At 50.9% G+C, this 25,586-nt stretch overlaps 1 protein-coding gene across 5 annotated transcripts in view; it reads right to left on the bottom strand.

The window, feature by feature from the left end:
* ripor1 (RHO family interacting cell polarization regulator 1) overlaps window positions 1–25,586 on the bottom strand; it is a 92,226-nt gene that overhangs the window by 26,855 nt on the left and 39,785 nt on the right. For 3 of the 5 annotated variants that reach the window (XM_064335404.1, XM_064335403.1, XM_064335402.1), the window contains one exon: window positions 753–876. In XM_064335404.1, the coding sequence (XP_064191474.1) occupies window positions 753–850 (98 nt within the window). In that variant the 5' untranslated portion in view covers window positions 851–876. Of the gene's footprint in view, window positions 1–752; window positions 877–8,396; window positions 8,476–14,381; window positions 14,543–25,586 lie in introns of those variants that run through there. The other 2 variants (XM_064335401.1, XM_064335400.1) reach the window with 2 other exon arrangements.

Raw genomic sequence — 25,586 nt, 5'->3', positions numbered from 1 at the left:
AGTCAGGAAGAAAAATACGAAAGAGGGAAGGAAAAGGGGTGGGGGGGTGGGGGTGGGGGGTCCTGAATCCACCTCCCTGACATGCTAACGGGCCTATTTGTGTGGCGAGCTGAAGTCTAAAAACTGTTTCCTATGAGCGACAGCTTTGAGAAGGCGACAAAAATAAAACCCGTTTACAATAAATCAAACCCCCACTTCAAAGCCCCATTCTTCCCTCCCCGACATCAGACACAGGAAGCCTGCAGCCGACAGGAAGTGCAGGGAGAACAGGACTTCCTGTCAGGTGTGGCTGTGGCGACCGCGCAGTTTGGATGTGTATGTTTGTGTGCGTGTGTGTGTGTGTCTGCAAGTACATTTCTTTATAGCTGTAACTAATGCTGACATGAGTTGGTTCTTCTTCTGCACCACAAAACACAGAAAAATGAATACTAAGCAGGCCTGGTTAGAGGGATTTGAGGAACTCATCACTGGGGCTGTGGTAAGTCAGCAGTCAGTCTGTGGGCATGATGTATACGACAGAACTCACTAGCCTGCCTGAGGTGGAGTAAGGAGGGGTTATCTGGGAAGTACGGAGGGTATGAGCAACCAGCACGGACCAAGAGTTGCAGTGCATTATGGGCGATGCGGGCTCACCCACAGGAGCTGCCAACTGGCAGAGCTGGCAGAGGCCGAAGGCTCAAACGAACACTGATCCAGAATCAGTTATGTGGCAGCCAGAAGAAGCCCCAGGAAGCAGCCTGTGAAGGACTCACCTGTAGGGCTTGTCGTGGGAGTTGACTCCGGCGAAGGACTGGCTCCTAGTGATGGACCTGGAGAGGATTCGCCGTGACGGGCGCACGGAGAGGGACATGGTGGAAACAGCTCGGGAGGGACTCCCTGTGGGGAAACAGGAAGAGGGGGGAAGAAGTTAGCGGTTGCACACTGGAGAGAGAGGGGAGAGCACAACGCGAGGTTCAGCCAACAGGCAGTCCGTGCCCTCCGGCAGCTTGTTAAAAGAAACCAGCGCGTCGGCATGAAGCAGAGCGGCTTTCTCATTTCAGACGTTTCGATTATAAAAATGTAATAAGTCGAGTTTCGGGGGGGGGGGGGTCTCGGTCTTGCGCGAAACCCCCGGTTATGTAATCCCTTTCCGGAACGCAGACTCCCGAAACCTCGTTAGCCGCGCGGTCTTGGCCGAGCGCACCCCCAGCCACCTTTAATGAAGGAAGGGGGCGTTTTCGATGGGCGCGCCACCATCTAACAAGCCGCAGAGCGCGAGTATCGCTCCGGGGACAAAAAAGGGGAACTGGTCTGGCATCAGAAGCGGCTTATTGAAGCGGCTCTGCGGGCAGCCAGATTACGCAAGCCTGAGAGCCGGCGCAGGCCCCCCGCGGGCGAGCGGCGGAGATCGGTAAACACCGCGCAGGACCGTACAAACGGCCACCTGCCCAACGGGCAAAAGGTGACGGGCGCACCTGCTGCCCAACGCCAGTGTTTTCAGGGACTGGTACAGTGCACACAAGGGCATCTACGCACGCACACACGCATATACACACGTACACCAATGTGTATAGTATGCGTAGTAGTACACAAACAATATTTACTGAAAAGACTTCAATTTAAACCAGGCTTTACTTATCAAAATAAGGCTGTTTTTTCTGTTCATGCTAGAAGTAAACTGGTGGAGCCTGCATTTCACCTGGTAAAATAAAAGATGAAATGATATAAAAATAACAGTTAATCACAATGGACTGAGAAAAGCTCCACAGCACGAGCACCGCCTCTACCGTGAGCCTTGCCTGAATGACACGCCCGAGTGCCCGAGTGCCATTCCATGCCAGGCTCAGCCAGGCTCTTCCCCCCACTTCCTGTCCCGCGAGTCACGCTGCGGGGTTGCCGAGCGCCGGCTGCCGACCGCCTTCTCCGTGGAAACAATAGACCGGATGGCAACGGGGCCAGCAACCTGACTGGTGCGGTGTAAAAGGGGGGGGGGGATTTCCACTGTTCACCAGCATATTTACATATGAAATACATAATATGCATACGGAAGAAGGCAACACACTGAAGCTCAACTCTGTGCAGCACTTTAGAAATGTGGCAGACTGGATTGGCTAAGATGTGAGCCGCATTTGGTCACATTAGGAGTCAGTGAAAAGGCCCCACTGATTCTTGGTCTGGGACAGCGAAACGTCCCCTCCCAGGGGGGTGAGCAGCACTGTAATAAACTCTCTACACAGGAGATCCAGTTCAAACACACAGGAAACACACCCACGCAATATTGGCACCTCCAATACTATATCTATATAGTTTAAAAGTTAAACATGCAGAAAGACTGATAAATCTATATCATGTATAAACACCCTCATACTGTACATAGATAAATGTGCCATGTTCCCACATTCCACAGATATCCCAGCTGATTTAGTGTTTTATTGGGGCTGAAGTCGTTCATGCAATCGGAAGATTACGACCGAGGAACATTCGCAAAACACCCCAAAGCCTGGATTCGCTCAAAGAGCAGCCTGGGATTTAGAGATTCCTGGCTAAGAGCACAGAGAGGTTACAGCACAGCTGGAACACAAAGTATCTGTGCGTGCACAGAGATTTGGACTATCAGTGAGAGGGAGAGGGATGGAGAGGGAGAGGGAGGGGGGGCAGGGAGACCTCTATGGTGGAGGTTACCCTGGGACACAGCCAGTGGACTGCGAAGGCTCCAGCGAGCCAGCAGCTCTGAAAGTGACCCCTCAGTCCCAAAACGCTCTTCAGAAACGCGCTGCTGCCAAGAGGCGTAACTCAGCCAGACACAGCGAAACAGAAAGCAGCGGGACAGCGCTTTACGGGCAGCCCTGATAGCATCTAATATAAACACGCTCCGCCACACACACACGAGCCCAGGCACCCGCGCACACAGCACACCACACCCACCACCACACATACCACACACCACACACACACACACACACACCCACACATACACACGCACGCACACACACACACACACACGAGCCACGCGCACACACAGCATGCACGCACATTGCACACACACACACACACACACACACATACACACGCACGCACACACACACTCATGCACACACAAACACAAGCGCACACACACATGCACGCACATATGCACACGCATACACACAAACAAAAACTCACACACATACACACACACAAACACACACAATGACGACTTGCTCTATTGTTATTTGAATCAAAGAGTCTCACACACCCACACTCTCTCGCCAGACACTCAGTCAATTCCCTCCATTGGTTTTTGCTTAAGTTTCAATACAGCTACACTGTAGCCTGAATTTCAGCACTGGTTTAAGGTTATTAATGTGCAACAGGCTGACAGGCAGTTCATGTTGCTGTCTGGGTGTTTACTGAATGTGTAGACTTCATGACACACGCATCCTCTTTGAGAACTTTGACTTCAGATGAATTTGACTTTATGCCAATTTGACTTTGTCAGGTAAGGCACCTGACTGGCACCTCAGAGTTAAAGACAGTCAAACACCAGAGTATATTTGTATTTGTCATTTTGCCTCATTTGGAGAATGTTGTTCTAATCTTTCCCAAAATCTCTTCTTTTCATTTGTGCGGTCAATGATGTCGTGGATCCTGTATTGCTAGGTAGCACAGGATTGGGTCAATACTGCTTTAGTCTGTGCCCTCAATGATTTGATAAGAAAAGGTCACAGACTTGGTCAGTGACATAACAGATTTAGTCAGTACTGTGCCTTATTTGGTCAGTGCCATAACTGATTTATAACTGATTTAGTCAGTGCCATGACTGATTTAGTCAGCTGTGACTGATTTGGTCAATGCTGTTTTGATTGTGTCCTATATTCTGGTTAGCGAAGGCTCTCAAAAGGGAACTCAGAGGGGTTTATTTTAATCACTGAGTAGTGGCAGCAGGAAATCATCCCAGCTATCTAGAGAACAGCACACTCCGTACATGAGACACCCACTACACCAGACCCAACGCTATCTCCCGTACTGCACGCTCCACACAAGACAAAAACAGGTAGCCAAGGCCATCTGCCACATACACCATACCAGGAAGAGCAAAACATCCCATCAACATAAAGAATTACAATATAGCACAGTGCGAATGAGAGACAGGTGAGGAGTGCTCACACTCCACAGACACGGAGAGGGGGGGAGGGGGGGGATAGAGAGAGAGACAGAGAGAGAGAGAGCAAGAGTGAGTGAGAGAGAGGGGGGACGGAGGGTTGGGCTTTCATCCAAAATGAGCACTTATTTTTTATGGTAAACAGGCCTGGACAATAAGCATGGAAATAATTTTTTGCTTTTGAAACCCCGAGGAAAATGTGTCATTAACTATAACTGGAATTACAAGCTTGGAAAGGAATAGAATGTACCGGTAAGAGGAACAGAAAGGGCAAAAGAGAGGGGGCCGGCATAAAATCAAACACAGACACACTCACACACATGCACACACATGCACAGACACAGATACAGACACACACATACACAGACACACACACACATATACATACATGCACACACACGCGCACACACACACCATTAGTCAGGAGTCACGCTGGAGTGTTCGCACAGCGAAGCTTTCAGGAAAACATCCGATCACACACCCTGTGCTGATTAGCTCATTGAGCCTCAGAGTGGCCCGTCAGCTCCCTGCATCCCAGGGCCTAGCCATCAGGCTCCCGTTCCTGCGGACGCCAGACCGCCGAGACCCGACATCCTCCAAAAAAACAAACCCCCTAAACCCGCTCCAGGGAGAACCGGCCACTCCGACAGGAAGTCGGCTGTTTTTTTTCCCCCTCATGCTCCACAGGAAATTGTACAAAGGAAGACGGCCCGGGAATATAAAAACATCTGGACAGAGATACTGCCTGCGCACTCTCTCAGGCCTGTTGACATAACCTACTTTCCCCTCACAGTCTGGAACGGGGTTAGAGAATTACAGGCGGCCATCAGAGACTCGTCTGTCCATTCACAACAGCCGGAGACACACGCACAGAACCCACAGTGAATACTACACACGGCAGACACACGCACAGAACCCACAGTGAATACTACACACGGCAGTACACACGCACAGAATCCACAGTGAATACTACACACGGCAGACACACGCACAGAATCCACTGATCTCACGACAGACCAGCACAGATCCACGTGAATACTACACACGGCAGACCACGCACAGAATCCACAGTGAATACTACACACGGCGACACACCACAGAATCCACAGTGAATACTACACACGGCAGACACACGCACAGAATCCACAGTGAATACTACACACGGCAGACACACGCACAGAATCCACAGTGAATACTACACACGGCAGACACACGCACAGAATCCACAGTGAATACTACACACGGCAGACACACGCACAGAATCCACAGTGAATACTACACACGACAGACACACGCACAGAATCCACAGTGAATACTACACACAGCAGACACACGCACAGAATCCACAGTGAATACTACACATGGCAGACACACGCACAGAATCCACAGTGAATACTACACATGGCAGTACACACACACAGAATCCACAGTGAATACTACACACGGCAGACACACGCACAGACTCCACAGTGAATACTACACATGGCAGACACACGCACAGAATCCACAGTGAATACTACACATGGCAGTACACACACACAGAATCCACAGTGAATACTACACACGGCAGACACACGCACAGACTCCACAGTGAATACTACACATGCGACACACACACAGACCAGCAGACACACGCACAGAATCCACAGTGAATACTAACACGGCAGACACACACACAGAATCCACAGTGAATACTACACACGGCAGACACACGCACAGAATCCACAGTGAATACTACACATGGCAGACACACGCACAGAATCCACAGTGAATACTACACACGGCAGACACACGCACAGAATCCACAGTGAATACTACACACGGCAGACACACGCACAGAATCCACAGTGAATACTACACACGCAGACACACGCACAGAATCCACAGTGAATACTACACACGGCAGACACACGCACAGAATCCACAGTGAATACTACACAGGCAGACACACGCACAGAATCCCAGTGAATACTACACAAGCAGACACACGCACAGAATCCACAGTGAATACTACACATGGCAGACACACGCACAGAATCCACAGTGAATACTACACACGGCAGACACACGCAAAGAATCCACAGTGAATACTACACACAGCAGACACACGCACAGAATCCACAGTGAATACTACACATGGCAGACACACGCACAGAATCCACAGTGAATACTACACACGGCAGACACACGCAAAGAATCCACAGTGAATACTACACACAGCAGACACACGCACAGAATCCACAGTGAATACTACACACGGCAGTACACATGCACAGAATCCACAGTGAATACTACACACGGCAGACACACGCACAGAATCCACAGTGAATACTACACATGGCAGACACACGCACAGAATCCACAGTGAATACTACACACGGCAGACACACGCACAGAATCCACAGTGAATACTACACATGGCAGACACACAGAATCCACAGTGAATACTACACATGGCAGACACACGCACAGAATCCACAGTGAATACTACACATGGCAGACACACGCACAGAATCCACAGTGAATACTACACATGGCAGACACACGCACAGAATCCACAGTGAATACTACACACAGCAGACACACGCACAGAATCCACAGTGAATACTACACACGGCAGTACACACGCACAGAATCCACAGTGAATACTACACACGGCAGACACACACACAGAATCCACAGTGAATACTACACACGGCAGTACACACGCACAGAATCCACAGTGAATACTACACATGGCAGACACACGCACAGAATCCACAGTGAATACTACACACGGCAGACACACACACAGAATCCACAGTGAATACTACACACAGCAGACACACGCACAGAATCCACAGTGAATACTACACACGGCAGACACACGCACAGAATCCACAGTGAATACTACACATGGCAGACACACGCACAGAATCCACAGTGAATACTACACATGGCAGACACACGCACAGAATCCACAGTGAATACTACACATGGCAGTACACACGCACAGAATCCACAGTGAATACTACACACGGCAGACACACGCACAGAACCCACAGTGAATACTACACACGGCAGACACACGCACAGAACCCACAGTGAATACTACACACGGCAGACACACACACAGAATCCACAGTGAATACTACACATGGCAGACACACGCACAGAATCCACAGTGAATACTACACATGGCAGACACACGCACAGAATCCACAGTGAATACTACACATGGCAGACACACGCACAGAATCCACAGTGAATACTACACACGGCAGACACACACACAGAATCCACAGTGAATACTACACATGGCAGTACACACGCACAGAATCCACAGTGAATACTACACACGGCAGACACACACACAGATCACATTACACTCTGCCCTACACACATGCACTTACACTAACGCACAAACGCACTATAAATACCCTCCAGACATGCTCACCCAGAATACTGCACATACCAAACACGCACATTGTATACTACAAATAAACATCATTCAGAAACCCACATTCTGTATACTATGTGGCAATAAACTTTTACATGTACTATGTCTACCCTACACATACCTAACACATACTGTACATATTAGATAACACAGTCTGCACACCACATATATCCCACACACAAAGTCACTCAACCACTCTATATGCTCACTAGGCAGTAAATTTACTCAGTCTTCACCCTCTATACACACAAACACTATATACACAGACCCACACGAACACATATATTAAGACAACACAATTACACAACACCAAATTCAGTGTTCTAAAATCATAATATTATAGACAATACACTAAATCAAAGGAACAATCAAAATTCAGCATGCTCCCTACCCTATAGATACAAAAGAATGCAGAAAACTCACACACTTCAAAGCCAATAACAATACAATTTTTATACCCAATACACAGATAATATTCTAAATAGGTAACACCATTATGCTCAAGAAACAAATTGTGTCAAATCACAAATACTCAGGACACAGTCCCTAGCCAATAAATACTCCACAAACAAACTCCCCATCTCCACACACACGCTCACACACTTCAAAGTCAGTGATAATATTATTCATAACCACAATACACAGATAATATTCTAAAAATATTGTTACAACACAATTACACCAAACAAACAAATGAGTCTCAAATACGCAGCACACGGTCCTCATAATACTCCACAAATATGCTGCAAACCCAACCCCACCCACCTCCACCTCCACCCCCACACACACACACTTTGAAGACGAGCAGAAGTTCCAGTCTGCACCTCCAGTACACACCTTCAGCGGAATCTCCCCCATCCTGCACGTCCCCAGGCAAGCAGGACACAGGTAAGCGACACATTCTCCCTCCGCTGACCTCAGGTCAGTTTCAGCCTCTCCACAGGGTCACCTTAACCACCACCACCACACTGCCCCCCACTGCCCCGGACACAGAAAAGCTTCCCCCCCCAGCCCAAACTTCCCGCCAACCAGGCCTGTCCCAAAGAAACCGGCGTGGTTCAGCCCTGCTCATCCGGTCCCTACGTGGTCCGGTGGAGACTGGGTCTAACCCGATTTAAATATGGTGGAATCACACGGTGCCCCCCCCAAAAAAATAATAGCTGGACCCTCACTGCAGGGCGCTGGGGGCCTTCCACGGGTTTCCATATTGGGGCGCGGCCGGCCAGCAGGCCAGGGCTCAGGATCGTCCTGCGCTCAGATAACAGCTATTGTTCCGCGGGCCCAGTCCCTTTATCCCGGGAGCGCTCTAGAACCTTCCGCAGAGCAGTCACACACGGCGCAGGAAAACACAGCGTCCCGCAACACGCACCGATCACACCCCCTCTCACTCTCTCACACTTTCTCTTTCTCTCCGTTTCACACTAACGCACATGCTGTCAGCCAGAGAGGAACAAATGGTCAGACTCCATTTCCCCCAAACAAACCAATTTACACATGCTACTCTGCTTCACACACACACACACACACATATATATACTCACACTCACCCTCTGTACTTTTTTCTCTCAAACAGATTCACAAACTCATCTATATCTCTGACCTTATCTGTCTCTCTCTCTATCCTCCTCTCTTCCTCTCTCAGTCTCTCTTTTCTTTCGTTCTCACTCACTTTGTCTCTCCGCTTGTCCCACTGTTCCCTTGTGACAACTCCAACAGCGCAGACTGCTCCCACTACCAGAGCAAGGCCTGAATGAATGACGGACAGACATGTGGGTGTGTGTGTGCATGTGTGTGTGTGTGTGTGTGTGCGTGTGTGTACACACACCACCACCCCCGGGCTCCAGGCGTATGAGACACAAAGAACGTGGCATTGGGAGTGGATAACAAAGCTGAACAGCCAATTGGACGAGGCCGTGCTGTTGACCAAACGTCCCCCGTCAGTCAGCCAGCCTCCCTCTGACACATTCCAGACATGACAGAGATTAACAGCGGCTGGTGTCCCTTTGGAGAGAGAGGGAGGAGAGGGGGGTATCTCCAAAAACCCAGAACAGCACAGGGGGGCCGAGGGGAGGTGTATCAGAGTCCCCAAACACCAGAGGAGCGGAAGTGGGAAGCGGGGTGCAAAGCATCCTGGGAAGGCTGGGAGAGGGCCACACAGACCGACTGTCCCACAGCTCTATACACAGAGCCCTTGAGGTCCAGCCTTAGCGCTGAAGGCTGCATTATTCTCCAAATGTTTCCTGTGCTTATCGGGGGGCCTCCCAACAGAAGGTGGTGAAAATGATAATGATGAAATGGAATTTGGAGAAGCCCCAGGGCTGTCTGTTCCTCAGGGCCCCGGAGGCCAGCGATGACTGAGGCCGCGCCACAGAGCCACCGACACAGGGGCAGGTCTGTGCCTCCACCTGCCCCCCTCCCTCCCTCTCCAAAACCAAACTTACCCTTTACCTCCCTTCCTACCTTTGTCTTGCATGCTTGTGTACTACCTCTGTTCTGTCCTTCTCTCCCTCTTCCTGAGCCTCAACTCCCTCAGACAAAAGCACACATACACACCGACACACACACACGCACACGCACGCACGTACACACACACACTCTGACACACACACATACCTGCATATTTGTGCCCAGTGTGTCTTGTTTTTGGTCCAAGCCTCAGAGAAACTCATTCACAGACTCCCCCTGAGCCTGGAGCTGAAACCTGAGCACCCTCCCCCACTCTGCCTCTGCGGGACAGAGCGAGGTACGGGGCTTTAAACCCCCCGGGAGGCCAAACAGAGGACGCCTTTCTCCATCCCCCCACCCCCCCTTTATTTCCACTCACAGATGACGATCTCCACCCGTCTCCCGGATCGCTTTCAAACACATGATCGGTCTCTGTCTGTAAGCACTCCCTCCGGACTGCAGCATCACTGCCCGCCTGCACTCCATTAGGAAGGGAGAGCTGAGCAGGAGTGGACCAAAGGAGCTACGAATGGAGCAGCAGTGTGGAGCAGCGGTCAGAGCAGCAGTGAGGAGCAGTAATTGGAGCAGCAGTTTGGAGCAGTGGTCAGAGCAGCAGTGAGGAAAAGCAGTCAGAGCAACAGTGTGAAGCAGTGGTCAGAGCAGCAGTGTGGAAAAGCAGTCAGAGCAGCAGTGTGGAGCAGTGGTCAGAGCAGCAGTGTGGAAAAGCAGTCAGAGCAGCAGTGTGGAGCAGTGATTGGAGCAGCAGTGTGGAGCAGTGGTCAGGGCAGCAGTGTGGAGCAGTGGTCAGAGCAGCAGTGTGGAACAGGGGTCAGAGCAGCAGTGTGGAGCAGTGATTGGAGCAGCAGTGTTGAGCAGGAGTCAGACGAGCAGTGTTGAGCAGCGGTCAGAGCAGCAGTGTGGAGCAGCGGTCAGAGCAGCAGTGTGGAGCAGCGGTCAGAGCAGCAGTGTGGAGCACTGGTCAGAGCTGCAGGGTGGAGCAGTGGTCAGAGCAGCAGTGTGGAGCAGTGATTAGATCAGCAGCGTGGAGCAGCAGTATAAACAACACCGTGAAGCAATACTGTACCACACGTAGTGTGGGCAGTAAATACCATAAGGTATCGTTTCACCTGAAGTTTCACCCGGCTCTCATAAAAATATTTACCTGTTTAATTAGGCAATAATGAATCATGTGATGCATGTACCACGCGCTGCCACCACGTGAATAAATAATGGCAAGTGAAATAATGACAGATATGAGCCACACCCACCCTGAGATAACAGACAGCAGCACTGACGCATGCCACGTGTTAAGATATACGGCACACAAACAGGAAGAAAATGAGAAGATAACTGCCTAATAAAATGCATGTCCAACTTTACAACATGTCCATTCCCAACTCCTCCACGGAAAAACAAACCCGTAATTCCAAACAGTGTAATAAGGAAACTAAAAGCACAAGACTGGTTTAATAAGGAAATGAATCACTAAAAAGTAAAAGAAAGTGAGAGAAGGCAGATATTCAATCAGGGGTTTCCCGGGAGACCTGGGATTCGGTCCGATTTCAGGAGACACGCAGGCGACCCAGCGGAAAGGGCAGCGACCGGACCGCGGACGTCGGGGTCAGCCGCAGGTTCCCGGTGACCCCTGCTGGCCTGTCAGGTGACTTCCTGGTCACACCTCCGGGCCCTGAAGCAGCGAGGCGCTGCTCCGAGCGCCTCGGCCCCGAGGAGGAGATGGCGAAGGGAAGCATCCGGAAGCGGAACTCTGAGACTGCACCGAGTTCCGCAGTGTCTCTCGGCCCCTCTGGCTCTTCGGCGCCTGCAATCTTTCTGGAGAGGTGCGGCTGACTGACTGACCGACGACAGAGTGAGACTCAGAGAACAGAGTTCCCAGCATTCTCTCTACGGCCGGCCTCCCGTCCGCTGTTGCGTTAATTTTCAGAGCGCTTTCGCACGAGCTCTTTGCGCTCACGGTCTTCCCGTGTTCAGGCCCTGAGCCTTCGGGGGGTAACAGATGAGCCTGCGCTGCTACTGGAAGCCCTCGCTGAACTGTTGCCTTTTAACCCTCCTGTTCTGTTCATTTTTTAGGTACAGCAAAAATGTTCCCGGGTCAATCCCCATACGGGGGGGTTTGCAAATACATGAAATGAACCATTTTCATTTAAAATGTTGATTACACTAATTAAGGCCAGTAGAAGAAATTTCAAACTGAAAAAATAATTTTAAGTATTTTTCCTAGATTTCAAACTTTAAAAGGTCAATTTGACCCGCAACATAACAGGAGGGTTAAACTGTCGACGCATCCTTAACACACTCATGAGCCTTAAAACGTGTCATGGCGGTGGCAACCACTCTATTAGTGCATTGAGAGAGAGAGAGAGAGAGAGAGAGAGAGAGAGAGAGGAATGAAGAATGACAATTGCAGGAATACCACAAGCCCATTTCCACAGAGCCAGCAGCCTACATAGGAATACCACACAGAGCAGCTGCAGCAGCGTGCAGTGCACTGACACTAGTCCGCACAGGACAAATGGCTGTCGTTTTTCACCCAGGAGGACAAATGCGCCAATTAAGAGCGCAGCAAGCTCTTTGTCCTCCGCGCTAACCCGCTCACACGCTTTCAGCGATACGCACAGCTTTCGCTTGTCTCCGACACAAACAAACCCATTCACATCCGCAAATATAACCTTTACAGTCGCTCTCTGTGCCTTTCTTTGCCAGACACAGGCTCTGTCCATTCACTGAGGAGACCACAGCCACTTTGTCACAGCTGGGATTTGAACCCGCAGCCCTCTTCTGTCTTCAGCTATGAGAATAAATCTAACACACTCACGCTCTCATACACGTACACACCCGCTCACGCATGCACACACACACATACATACGCACACAGTCTCCCTCCCCCTATTCTCTATCCCAGAGCTGATCACTGTTTCCTGCCCCCCCTGTTCCCTACAACATTAAAAGCAGGAAGTCAGTGCACACCCCACACTCCTGCACTTTCTGAACTTAGTCTTCTTTAGCTTACTTAAATTACCAATACGGTAATGATTTTCCACTTCAAATTCACAGACGTGCAATCAAAATTCATTCGGACTCAAGCTCAAAAGCAATTTTCAACAAAACCCATTAATGACACACCAACAGGCTATTTTTGGTTCCTCCCAAAGATCCATGCTAGCGCACATTCTGGTATGGAAGCGCAGTACAAATAGTCATAAATGGCTGTGAATGAACTTTGGTTCAGGAACTGTGTAGCCTAGCAGCTATGCCGGTAAGAGGAGAATGATCAATGAGGAAGATAAAGGGATGCGTTTGTGTTCCTTCTACAGCGATAACAGAAATCCAGCATCCCTTAATGCACACTCACCATAACAAACACACACACACACGTGAGCACAAGCACACACATTGACAAGCAAACACACTCCCTCTCAAACCCACCCTGCATTTCTCTCCCAAGCAAACACTCAGATCGTAAACTTTACAGGCATAGCACACATAAAACAGAAAAACATAAGCCTATCGCCAAAGCGCACCGTAACATACGAGTAGCGTAGCAAGTCAGGCATGCACACACCCCGACTCACGCAAGCTCCCAATCCCCGCCGTGCTCAGTCTGGGCTGTGATTTCCACGGAAAGGAAGCAGAGGAGATAGGACCTGCTTACACAGGGCAGCTCCTGCTGACAGACGGCCAGCCTGGACAAACAGGACATCGGCAGCCCCGCACGCAGGAATTCAACCTAAAGCGTCTCAAACAAACGGCCAAGGAGGGCCAACGTTTAGCCCACCACCTCCTCCCAGGAAGGCGTTCCTCCAGACACGGGGGCCGACCCGGTCGGCACGACGACGCTAACGCCGCCGGCGCCCACCGCCGACATCACCGACACGACCGCCAACGCCTAGCGTGAAAACGTTTCTAATAACACAGACACCACAGAAACTCACCCAATCACAAGCTCAATCAGAAACTCACACTATCACAAACTCAATAATGCTTTATTTGTCCCGTTAGCTAACTTGCCAATACCACTAACACAAATAACACAGCTGAGGCTGTAAACATCTCCAATACCACCAACGCTAAACACCACAAACACAAGAGAGGGAACCGATACAACTGACACCGCTGACACAAACGCTGCTTTAAAGTCCACTGACAACCTCCCCTGTCACCAACGCCCGCAGTGCTAAAGACACAAGCACCGCTAACACCGCGAACGCTGCGGGGCCGAAGCAGTGACCGCGGCAGGAAAGGCCGCCCGCTAACGCCGCGAACAATGGAAGCCAAAGAGAGCGGCCGCGTCCCACGTCCAGCCCAGGAACAAACCGCTGGCGCTGTTCAGTCGGAGCGCCCGTGAGGGGGACGCCGTACCTCCATATCTGCTGTACATGTTAGCCGGCGCGGGGCCGCCGCGGAGCGTAGCGTCTGGGCGCGGGCGGGAGCCGAGAGGAGAGAGCGGGGAGCGCGTCTGGAGCGGGCGGGCCGAGCGCGGAGATCCTGGGCTTTGGCCGAGCTGCCTCGACTTCGTCTCCAGGGGGGCCCCCCCTCTCCCTCCCTCTCTCTCCGGGGCAGAGCGAGAGAGCGAGCAAGAGAGCGAGAGAAAGAGGGAGAGAGAGAGAGAGAGAGAGAGGGAGAGCGAGAGAGAGAGAGAGAGCGCACAAGAGAGCGAGAGAGTGAGAGAGAGAGAGAGAAAGAGAGAGAGCGAGAGTGATAGAGAGAGAGCAAGAGAGCGAGAGATCGACGTGGATAGCGGAGGTGCTGCAAGGAAATGGGAGTCCGGCGTTCGCCCGGCCCGCCCTCCGCCCACCCCCTCCCTCCTTTTCCCACACTTCCCCTGTGCTTCCCCCTCTGACATCACTCTCACTTCCTGGCCCTCCCTCCCTCTTCCAGCTCACCAGCTGCATTGTTTCCATTGGGGTGGAGCGAGATGGGAATGGAAAGAAAGAGGGAGGAGGGGGGAGACAGGAGAAAAGAGAGGTCCAAGGGTCTCCTCGAACCCCCCCATCTCCACAACCACCACCCACCCACCCCTGGTTCACCACCGCAAAGAATACTAAACTGCCACATCGCTCTGTCCTACCCAACCGCACTTGACCCCGTTTCCCCTTCTGTTACACAAGCACACGTGTTCTCACTCAGACCGCCGCTCGCTGTCTGAGACCCCGGCTCAGAGATGAGAGCCGCCGTAAATGCCGGGGTCTGCTTTAGACGAGCGTCAGACGAGCGGGTGATTGATCTCCCCCGAGCTTATTCCAGTTTCCCTTCACACACGGGAACTTACAGTACAAGCACTGGGGTGAGTCACTGAAGAGCGTCTACTGGGCCGTGACTGTAGCTTAGATTCTGAATGGTTCCACTTCAGCTCCGCCCCCGACAACAGTCCCCGGGGAAAAATTGTACGGAGGCCGTGGACCTGACTTGGCTTGCCGTGCGCTCTGGTATGAGGGCATGTGGGGAAAGTCCAGGTTCAGTCCAGTGCAGGGGCAGTTCAGTGGAGCCACTGCCGTTTCCTACAGGAAGTGCTTAAGGACAGCGAGGTGGACCTGTGTTCAAAGACCCAGACATGAAGGTCGGAAAGATTGGCGATCAGTTCCCGTTGCGATTAAATCAAAATTAACCAACACTCAAAACTCTAATTGGAAAAAGGCTCAAAGAAACTGTTCTAAGCTGAGAGGATGTTTCAAATAATGAGTGGAATTTCCAGAACCCGACCCAACCGAAATGGAAATTTACCCTCGACTCCAGATCAAGCTCCGTTCGGGACGCTGCTGTCATGCACCTGGCTAAACGGGGTTTCACCTCAGCTGCCCTCTAGCGCTAGCCAGAGCGCCCACCAAGCGCATTAATAATGCAATGGCAGCGATGTGATTTCATTTCCTCTTACAGCCAGAAGGAACACCGTAAGCGATCCAGCGGGCGCATGTGCTATGAGATCACCGCAGGTTACAGTCGCCAGAGCAACAGCTAAGGCGTATATCGGCAGGACTGCGGCTTAACGTGGCAATCCGTGGATGCAACCCGGCCATAGAGGATCATGGGAAACGTAGGCTCTCCTAGAAAGGGGATCGTCCTCAAACAGACGCACCACTTCACTCTGTCTATCCCTCCACACCCACACGCCGGCTTCCCCTCCACCCTCCCATCCGCTGCTCCGGCCCGGTTACCCGCCAACACAGTGAGCTGGATCGGTTGCTACGGCGAGGGTTCCGAGACGGGGCAGACGACGGCTCTGGCACGGCGGGAAACAGAGGCGAGGGGCACGCGGGTTTTCAAGAGCAGGGACAGGTGCGCGCACCAAGGCCGTTACTCAGAAACAGGACCCCCTTTACAGGACCCGCTTTGCAAGCGGTAACGACCCTCCCCCAAAACCAGCCGACCCGTTTTTTTTTTCCATGCGAAAACTAACAAGAAAGAGAGCAGTGCTGACTTAATGAACATAAAACACACATGGGGCATGTGCATAAAACACAGAAGGAAAAGCAACTGGAGGGGGACCCGGGTGGGGGAGGGGGGGGGGCAGACTGCCGCATGTTTATTCGCCAATTATTTCAGCCTGAACATCTTTAGCCGAGCCCTCAGCTTTCGCCGTCATTAAACTTTAATGACTTTCATGTGTTCCACTGAGACTTACCACAGCCCTCCCCCCCCTCCCCCCCACTGTCCGCTCCGCCTCACTTTTTTTGAGGGGGGGGGGGGGGGCATGTTGTATGTTTATTTTTCCAATGGAAATGGCCTGTACAGCGGAGTGGAGTAGTGGAGCTGTGTGCCCCTTAACTCTGCAAAGCTGTGGCTGTTTAAAGCAGATCAGATGCTGCTCAAACTCACATTACCGCAACATCTTATCTTTGAGCTGTCATGTCTGGGAGGAAAGAACCCTGGTGATGACATTGCATTAGATTTGATCCTGGTGAACCGGCCACACTGAGACACACACTGATGATGGTGTGGAATTAGTAGGGGAAATTTTTTTCTGGGTGTGGGGTGCGGTTGGCGGGGGGGATGTGGGTGATGTGAACTTGAATAAGTGGACATTTCCTAGGCTGGAAGAAGGCGACGGGTGTGTCATCCGGCTACCTCCACTTGCTTCCATTATGCTCCCATTGTCTGTGTGTGTGTGTGCGTGTACGTGTGTGTGTGTGAGTGTGCGCGCGCGCGCGTGAGACAGTGTACGCGGGAAACCATGACTGAGCCCCACGCCCAAACGCACACCTCATTTCCCTAAACGCAAACCATTCCGGAACCCGCTGCCAGCCCTGCTGCCCACCCTCCCCTTATCGGCGCCGGCTCGCAGGCAGCAGGTCGCCGTGGCGACGGGCCAGTCGCAAGCTCGCGGCTACGCCCTCCGCTCGCGTCGGAGTGAGAAGCCACCGTGGGGCGAGAGGGCTAATAATAGACCATTAGCACACCTATTAAGCACACAGAGACTGATTTAACACAGTTCTGAGGGCCAGAGGGGCACTAATGTATCAGAGTCCAGACCTGTTAGCCAGAATTAGGCCTCTGCTGCTACTCTAATCATCTAACCTCTGACTACCCACTCTCAAGTGAACTATTAAGTAATCTATTACGCTGTTAAAAATACATACAAGGCTAAACAACAAAGCAAAAGCACTAAGTATGTTAAAATAACCAATGAAACCCATTTTTCCATAACCAGACCACAAAAAAGACATGTTCATTCATTAACATTTAGCATGTTAATTAACACAAAAGGGTTAAACAGTATACGTATCTCTCTATTATGCAGGCATTTCAATTTCTGATGGTATTGCTATGATAAGATCCGGTATCTATGGGGGGTATAGGACCGCCCATGGGAGTTGGGACTGTGGCGGGTGGGGTACCGAGTGAAGACTGTATTGTCTTTTCATCAGTCTGGCTGTTCACCCAATTAAAACGGACCTGATCGCAAAAAAGGACTCTTTTAAAATGCAAAAGGAAGAAAGCGACCAAGCCAGACAGGTTCAGCGTGTCCTTCCCTGAATTCGGCCCGAAAGTGACAAAACAAACAGGGGACAGCCGGAGACAAGGCCGCATTTTCATAAACCAAATAAACAAACAGTTTCTCAAACGGGTGCGCGAGCAGAGCACGCTCGGGATCTCGCAGCAAGCGCGCTTTCCAGCCAAAACAGAGTTGTAGCGGTTTGCAGAACTACCTTGGAACCACCCTGCAAAATCGCAGTCACCGTTGCAAGCTGCAATTAACGTTCCTCGCTCCGAAATACGCGGCCGCCTGTTCATTTCCTTGAAGCACAAAATAATATAGCATTAATCCAGATGTACAGTGTTGGCATGTCCGCGGTTTTCTAGCTCAGTTGAGCTACTTTGAAGACGAATCCAAGAGTTTTAAAAAAATCAAAGCCGTTCTTTGGTCTGTTTTTAAAATACACCAGGAACGCAATCAGTCACAGTCTACGGCGCAAGAAATTGGTCCACACGTGAAATGGATATGAGACCCGAGTAACGCAGGTACCGGAAAACTGGTTAAGTTATCAGACATATCCAGCCACCCACCCTCTCCAACTTTTCAAGTCCTACACACATTTCACAAACACGTGGACACGCACACACAGTCACGCATATATGCACACATGCACCCTTTTGCACATGTACACGTAAACACACACAGACCAACACACAAGTGTTTGCAACAGAAAAGTGAGGAGGCAGAACAATGAAGGTTTGCAATGAATAATGGACATGCATATGCATGGCATTTCGGGGTAATGGAGTATGAGGACTGCAGTGGAATTAAGAAAAGGACTTCTATGGCCCTTGATGCAGGACTGCTGGGGTAATGATGGTATATGGGGCAAGCCAGGAAATCAAGCATGGCTGCTGGTGTCTCAGGGTGAGAGGTGAGGCGAGAGGGGGGGTGGGGGTGAGGGAAGGAGGAGATTTAAGGAACAGTTGTCCGGGGAGATCGGAATACTTATCCCCCAGGGAGCAGCTGTCTCTGAGCACAGCAGACGGCCTGCTGGGAGCTCTGTACCCAGACACGCAGAGAGTCTGCACCTGTGCACAGACACACACACATGCACACACACACGTACTCACATGCACACACAGAGTCAGAAACACGCACACACAGACGCATGCACACACAGACACACACACACATGCACGCTCAAAAACACATACACACACATTCACCTACATGCATATACATTCATACACACACAGACACACATACTCACTCACTCACAAATAAATATACAGAAATGCAGATATATGTGCAGACACACACGCACTCACAGGGATGTGCATATACAAACGCACAGAGACCACCTGTTACACATACCCTTACAGGTATGCTCACACACACAGGTGCGCACACACAAAAACACATGAAGCCTTTGGCAAATTCCTCAACACACAAAACTCCCAGTCCCCTCCAACCCCACTGTTCACCACACATGCCTTCATATTTAACATACCATCTCCTCTGCACCATACACCCTGCCACCCGCCCCCCCGGGGCCCCATGTGAATCCTGCCTCCCCCTCCCCTCCCCTCCCTTCCCACCCGCACTGGGCCCCCATGTGAATCCCCCCAACCCCTCTCCCACCCCCACTGGGCCTCCACGTCAATCCTCCACACTCCTGTGGAGCAAAGTGTCTGGGTCAGTCCATCACTCACCACGGACCCAGTTACGCTGTGGGTTCCCCCGGTTTCCCATAATACTTTGCAACAAAAAAACACACATCTGAGCCAAAGACAAAAACAGCAGCAGGAGTGGGGGTGGGGGTGCAGGTTCCCCTGATGCTGTCAATCACCTGTCCCACAACCCCAACGACACACAATCGCACTTGCAGACAAATGCAAGCACGCATGTATGCACATTCACGCACGCGTGCACGCATGCACACGGAGCAGTGGAGTCTCTTTTCACAGAATCTCACCTGAAGACCTAATCTAGGTCACACACAGAGGGCTCAGTAGCCCGACAGCTGGAGGCGGAGCCAGTGAACGCACGTCAGAAGCTACTTGGGCATCCAGGCCCCTCCCACCTTCCCACATCCCTCTGTCTACCCATCAACCCTGAGTGATTGTCTGCACCATGCACTTTTAACAGAGCTCTGACTGCTTCCTCATGCTCGGAATGGGCAGCATTGTTGAAAATCAACCTGTGTTTTTTTTGTCTAGAGAAATGTGAGGAGATAATTACAAAAATAATGGATTCTGGTCTTAGCACACAGCAGACAAAGTGTCCTACCCACTCCACTAAGTACTCTCTAGGGGCAAACTGCTTACTCACAGATACCTATTTAGGGAGGAAACTGAAATAAAGGCGCCAGAGTATATTTACATATGTGCTTAGTCTGAAAATAGAAACACGCGACAAACAAAAAAGGAGATTCTTGGTAGCATTATATTTACTACAGTGCCGTACAGTAGGACCATGGTCCCCAGGGACACAACATTCCAGAACAGTCTGAGTACTCGGAGGACCAGGACCTTCATCCACACGGCCCCCCCTCCTAAAAACCTGCTCCTTCAAAGAGGAACAGACATACACAGGGCCTTCATACACACACAACCCCCCCTCCTGAAAACCTGCTCCTTCAAGTAGGAACAGACGCACACAGGCTTTCATCCACACGACTCCCCCTCCTGAAAACCTGCTCCTTCAGACGCATATTCTCCATTCTCCGCATGCCTGCATGTCTCCCAGAGACCCAAACAGGAAGGAGCTTTATTAATGAACACACCGAGCCCCCACCATCCCAACAACCGCCCCAAACCCCCCACAAACCTCCAAATTAAAACAAGCTTCATCTGCTCGCCAGTTCGGACGAGTGTCGACACAGCCTTTTCGACGTCGAAAAACGCGAAGCTCATACTGTGGCACGCCTCGGGGGTTGGGGGCTGAAGGGTAGCGGTGGGGGGGGGGGGTTAGAGATTTAAGGACGCGCTGGCTGGCCGAGCCACACGAGCGAGGCCGTGTGCCTTTGAAGGTGCCGGAGACCTGCCAGTTGTTTACAGAAGGAAAACTCTGGAGCTGCGTCTCCAGGGAAACAATCGCGCACACAAACCAACCACCGTGACATATTTACAATTTCATTTGCAGTGCCCAGTGACATTAATATCTATATATACACAGTATAACGCATACACGTATATACATGCACATACTTTTCTATTATGTATGTATGTATACTATACATATATATATAGCTACATATATATATATATATATATATATACATATATATATATGTATACACACACACACACATATAGCACAGCCTTTTGTGCCTTATTGCTTAATAAAACCATGGTTTGGATAAATACTCAATTCTGATTGTTAGACAGTCATGCATTAGCCTACATTTCTGTTCAAGCATGGTAATCTGGGTGCTTTGCCTCATTACAGTTCTAAATCACCACACAAAAACTTAAAATTGTCGGCTTAGAAATACCAAACCAAAAGTAAACGTAACTATAGCAACAGGTTATAACAGTTGATTCACAAAACCAATAGCTAAGGTTAAATATGAAGATAAAACGTGTGCTTATCCAGCAAATATCTTGGTTGCAACACATTACATCTAGCTAAGCATTTCTGTGGTCAGGGATGTAGTAGCCTTAAGCATTAAGTTTGGAAATATTAATGTAGCGTTGTTACAAGGATTAGAGTAAAGGACACAACTGACTGTCTGCTCATAATAACGGGAGCAAAATGCACTACACCAATAGTTACATCGTTTTCCATTACTTATCTTTTTTCTTTTCTTAGTGAGACAACTTTTGTTGTTGAAACAATGAATATGAGATTAAAGTGCAGCTTTAATCTTTAATTTGATGGTATTTATATCATGTAGGAATTGCAGCCCTTTTTATACATAGTCCTCATTTCACATATAAAGACAGCTTTGGGCAAACGCATTGCACGGGAGGAAATGCATTATTACCCACCGTCCGGCCCCCTCAGCAGTAACCTGGGCTGTTTTCCACCCAGATGCATGATTCTGCAGCTGCGGCTGATGCAAACTAACCGTCCTTACCGATCTCCTGTTCGGCAGGCGCATCATGGGGGGGTGGGGGGGGGGGGTGGTAGAGTGATTTCTCTACCTGTCAGCGAGCGGGGCGAGGACTTGCACCCCCCCCCTTCCTCCTGGTCACCTGAGGGGGCCATCAATCCCCGTCTGTTAACGAGCGCCATTAAGCGGTCTGAGTAACGAGCGCCACCGCTTCCTCCCGCGCCTGCCTCCGTGCTGATAAGAGGACGGGCACATGGGGGGGGGGGGGGGGGTGCTGAGGCTCAACCTGTCCGCTGCAGTCGCCATGGACGCGGAGGTGTGGCTCCTGTGAGTTTGTGAATATTACTCTCCAATCCTCAATTGTTTCTGAAAAACATTCCACCACATTGTCCAGAACAATCCACTCAAAACTGGTCCAAAACTGGCAAAGGTTTTTCCCCCCTACATAAACCCAAATATGTAACCACCGGATTCCCTGGCTCAAAAATGTACCACTGATCCATTGCAGGAACTTGAACCATTGTTACTGCGAACAACAGTTTAGGAAGAAAAGCTAGTTTACAGTGAGCTGGACTGCAGGGCAAGAGAGCCTCGCAGACAGACAGAGGACCCAAAGCACTGACTCCCAGTCATTTCCAGCATCTGCCTCTGAATGGCTGGGGCCAGAGCTCAGGGTGAGCAAACTGATCCTGGATCAGCCACCACAGGCTCTAGCACTGCGCCTAAGAGGGCCTGCTCCTAAAAGGGTGACTAGGCTAAATGAATCATTTTAAAATGGAAATTATCCAGGCAGCCTCTGACACCGCCGTTGCATTTTTAATCAGGGCCCTCACCACACTTATAAAATGAATCATTTTAAAAAGGAAATTATCCCGGCTGCCTCTGACACCACCGTTGCATTTTTAATCAGAGGACTCGCCATATTTACAAAAGCCGTGGAAGCCTTCAGGGCTGAGGACATGGAGTGGCGGTGGATGATAATGATGATGATGATGATGATGATGATGATGAATAAAAAAAGGATGGAGTTGTTATCGCTAAAGTAGCGGCTGTAGCTCGGCTAGGTCGCTAGTGAAGCACAGTGAGGTGCAGCAAAGCGAAGGCCTTGCAGCGGGTTACCGCGACAACACTCTCTGGCCGACACGGTCCTTAAATTCACATTCAAAATAAGGACGTTGCTCTCGGCTAGGGGCGATTCTTCCTTTAGCTGACTGGTAACCAGTTAGCCTTTGGAGCCTACGGGCGAGCGAGAGGCTCGGGTTCAAATCCCACCTCAAAATCCCAACTCGTTACAGTAAAATAAAACAAAAAAAACGACCTCCCCTAAAATGCATATATAAATGTATATATAAATAAACTACAATAGAAATGGGGGCGGTCACCGGCTGCCTCACACAGACCCACACCCCTGACTCCCTCTTCCTAAGCCCTTCCGTCAGTCTAATCCCCAGCTGGGCGCTAAGAGGGCTGACTGTCACTAGATGCTGCGGCAGCAAAATTCTGTTCTCTGACAGCTGGGATGGCTGAGGGGGGAGAGGAGGGGAGGACGGGGGGCGGGGGGGGGGGTGAGAAATCGCTGTGAGGGAACCGACATGGAGGCAGCCATCTTGAACCTCCTCCTCTTATTCTAGTACACGCCCCCTCAAAATGCCCTTCCGCAGCACTGAAATCCCATGACCTCCACTTCCTGTGCCACCAGCGGGTTGACAGACACACATTCCCTCAGCTATGCCACAGTGCGCGGTGTATGACATCACGCTATGGTGATTAGCATAGCCACGCCCCTCCTTCCTGGTCCCGAATTGGCACACCACATGACTCAAAGCGGTGACATTGACTTTCCGGACCTCCGTCCTGCTTCACTGACCTTAATCTTGCGGGACTATTATGGGATGGCCGTGGCCAGGGCTCTCTGAATGTCAAGAGGAAAATGGCCATGTGACCCGGCGATCATGCACTCTGCAGAGCGAGACGCCCGTCTACTGGCTGAGGATCATTCATAAAATAATTCCATTCTACAATGCATGAGTCTGTGTCCATGCGTGGTTCTGTGTGTGCGTATCTGTGCACACTATATAGCCTATATATATATATATACAAATGTGTGTACGCATAAGTATCTGTGTGCAAGCGTATGTGCACATGCACGTGCACATCTGCGTGTGCATGCGCATGTAAAAAGAGTTTCTGTGTGTACATGCATTTCTGCATGCCAGTGTGAGCATTCATGCATGTGTAAAAATGTGTGTGTGTGCAGGACTGGTGTTATTATGAATAATGAAAGTCCTAAAACTGCGGCACAATGTCCAGCATTGAAATAAATCCTCTGCTTTCACTACACGGAGAAACACAGGAAGTGGGTTATATTCTCTGGAAAAACCTCTGGCTTCTTCTGCGGTCCGAAAGAGGCCTCCGTTCTTTCTCTCCCTCTCTACCTCCTCCAAGAAGTAAAAGCGCGGCGCTCATGGTGGCATTACACCATCAAGCACGGCGCTCATGGTGGCATTACACCATCAAGCACGGCGCTCATGGTGGCATTACACCATCAACAGGCGCTCAGGGCATTAACTCAGCAGGCGCCATGTGCTTACATCATCAGCGCCTCATGGTGGCATAACATCAACAGGTGCTCTGGTGGCATTCCCATCAAGCAGGGCGTCAGGTGGCATTACACCATCAGCAGGCGCTATGGTGCATTACACCATCAAGCAGGCGCTCATGGTGGCATTACCATCAGCACGGCGCTCATGGTGGCATTACACCATCAAGCACGGCGCTCATGGTGGCATTACCTCAAGCCGCGCTCTGGTGGCATTACCCCTCAGCAGCGCTCATGGTGGCATTACACCATCAAGCACGGCGCTCATGGTGGCATTACACCATCAAGCACGGCGCTCATGGTGGCATTACACCATCAAGCAGGGCGCTCATGGTGGCATTACACCATCAAGCGCGCGGCGAATTGAGGGCGGTGCCCGGGGCAGTTTTAATTAGCCGCATTTAAATTTTTCCACATTCTTCTGCCCTTTCTCCCAAAGGACGGTAGGAGTCGGAGAAAGGCAGGACCGGAGCGTGTCGGCGTGGCGACGGCGGGTTTAAAGGCGGGGACGCGACGGGGCCGCCCCCCCCCCCCCCTTCCCGTTCCGATGAGCGCGGGGGCGCCGGCCGCTTAATGAGCCCAGAAGAGCGCCTGCCCGGCCGATTACTCTAATTAGGCCTCTGCCCCGAGCCCTCCCCTGGCCGTCGTCCCGTGAGAGGCTAACGGGATTACAGGGCCCGATAACCGCGCTCTTCGTACCGCTGCGCGTGCGTTTGTGCCTGCGCGTTTGTGCCTGCGCGTTTGTGCGTGTGTGTTTGTGCCTGCGCGGTTGTGCCTGCGCGTTTGTGCCTGCGCGTTTGTGCCTGCGCGTTTGTGCATGTGTGTTTGTGCATGTGTGTTTGTGCCTGCGCGTTTGTGCCTGCGCGTTTGTGCCTGCCTTTGTGCCGCGGCGTTGTGCCTGCGCTTTGTGCCCGCGCGTTTGTCGCAGCGTTGTGCGTGTGCGTTGTGCCTGCGCGTTTGTGCATGTGTGTTTGTGCATGTGTGTTTGTGCCT

The sequence above is a fragment of the Anguilla rostrata genome, chromosome 5 (genome assembly GCF_018555375.3).
Source record: "Anguilla rostrata isolate EN2019 chromosome 5, ASM1855537v3, whole genome shotgun sequence".
In the NCBI taxonomy this organism is placed as follows: Eukaryota; Metazoa; Chordata; class Actinopteri; order Anguilliformes; family Anguillidae; genus Anguilla; species Anguilla rostrata.
The sequence above is the reverse complement of the archived record's forward strand: the minus strand, read 5'-3'. Positions and strand labels throughout refer to the sequence as shown.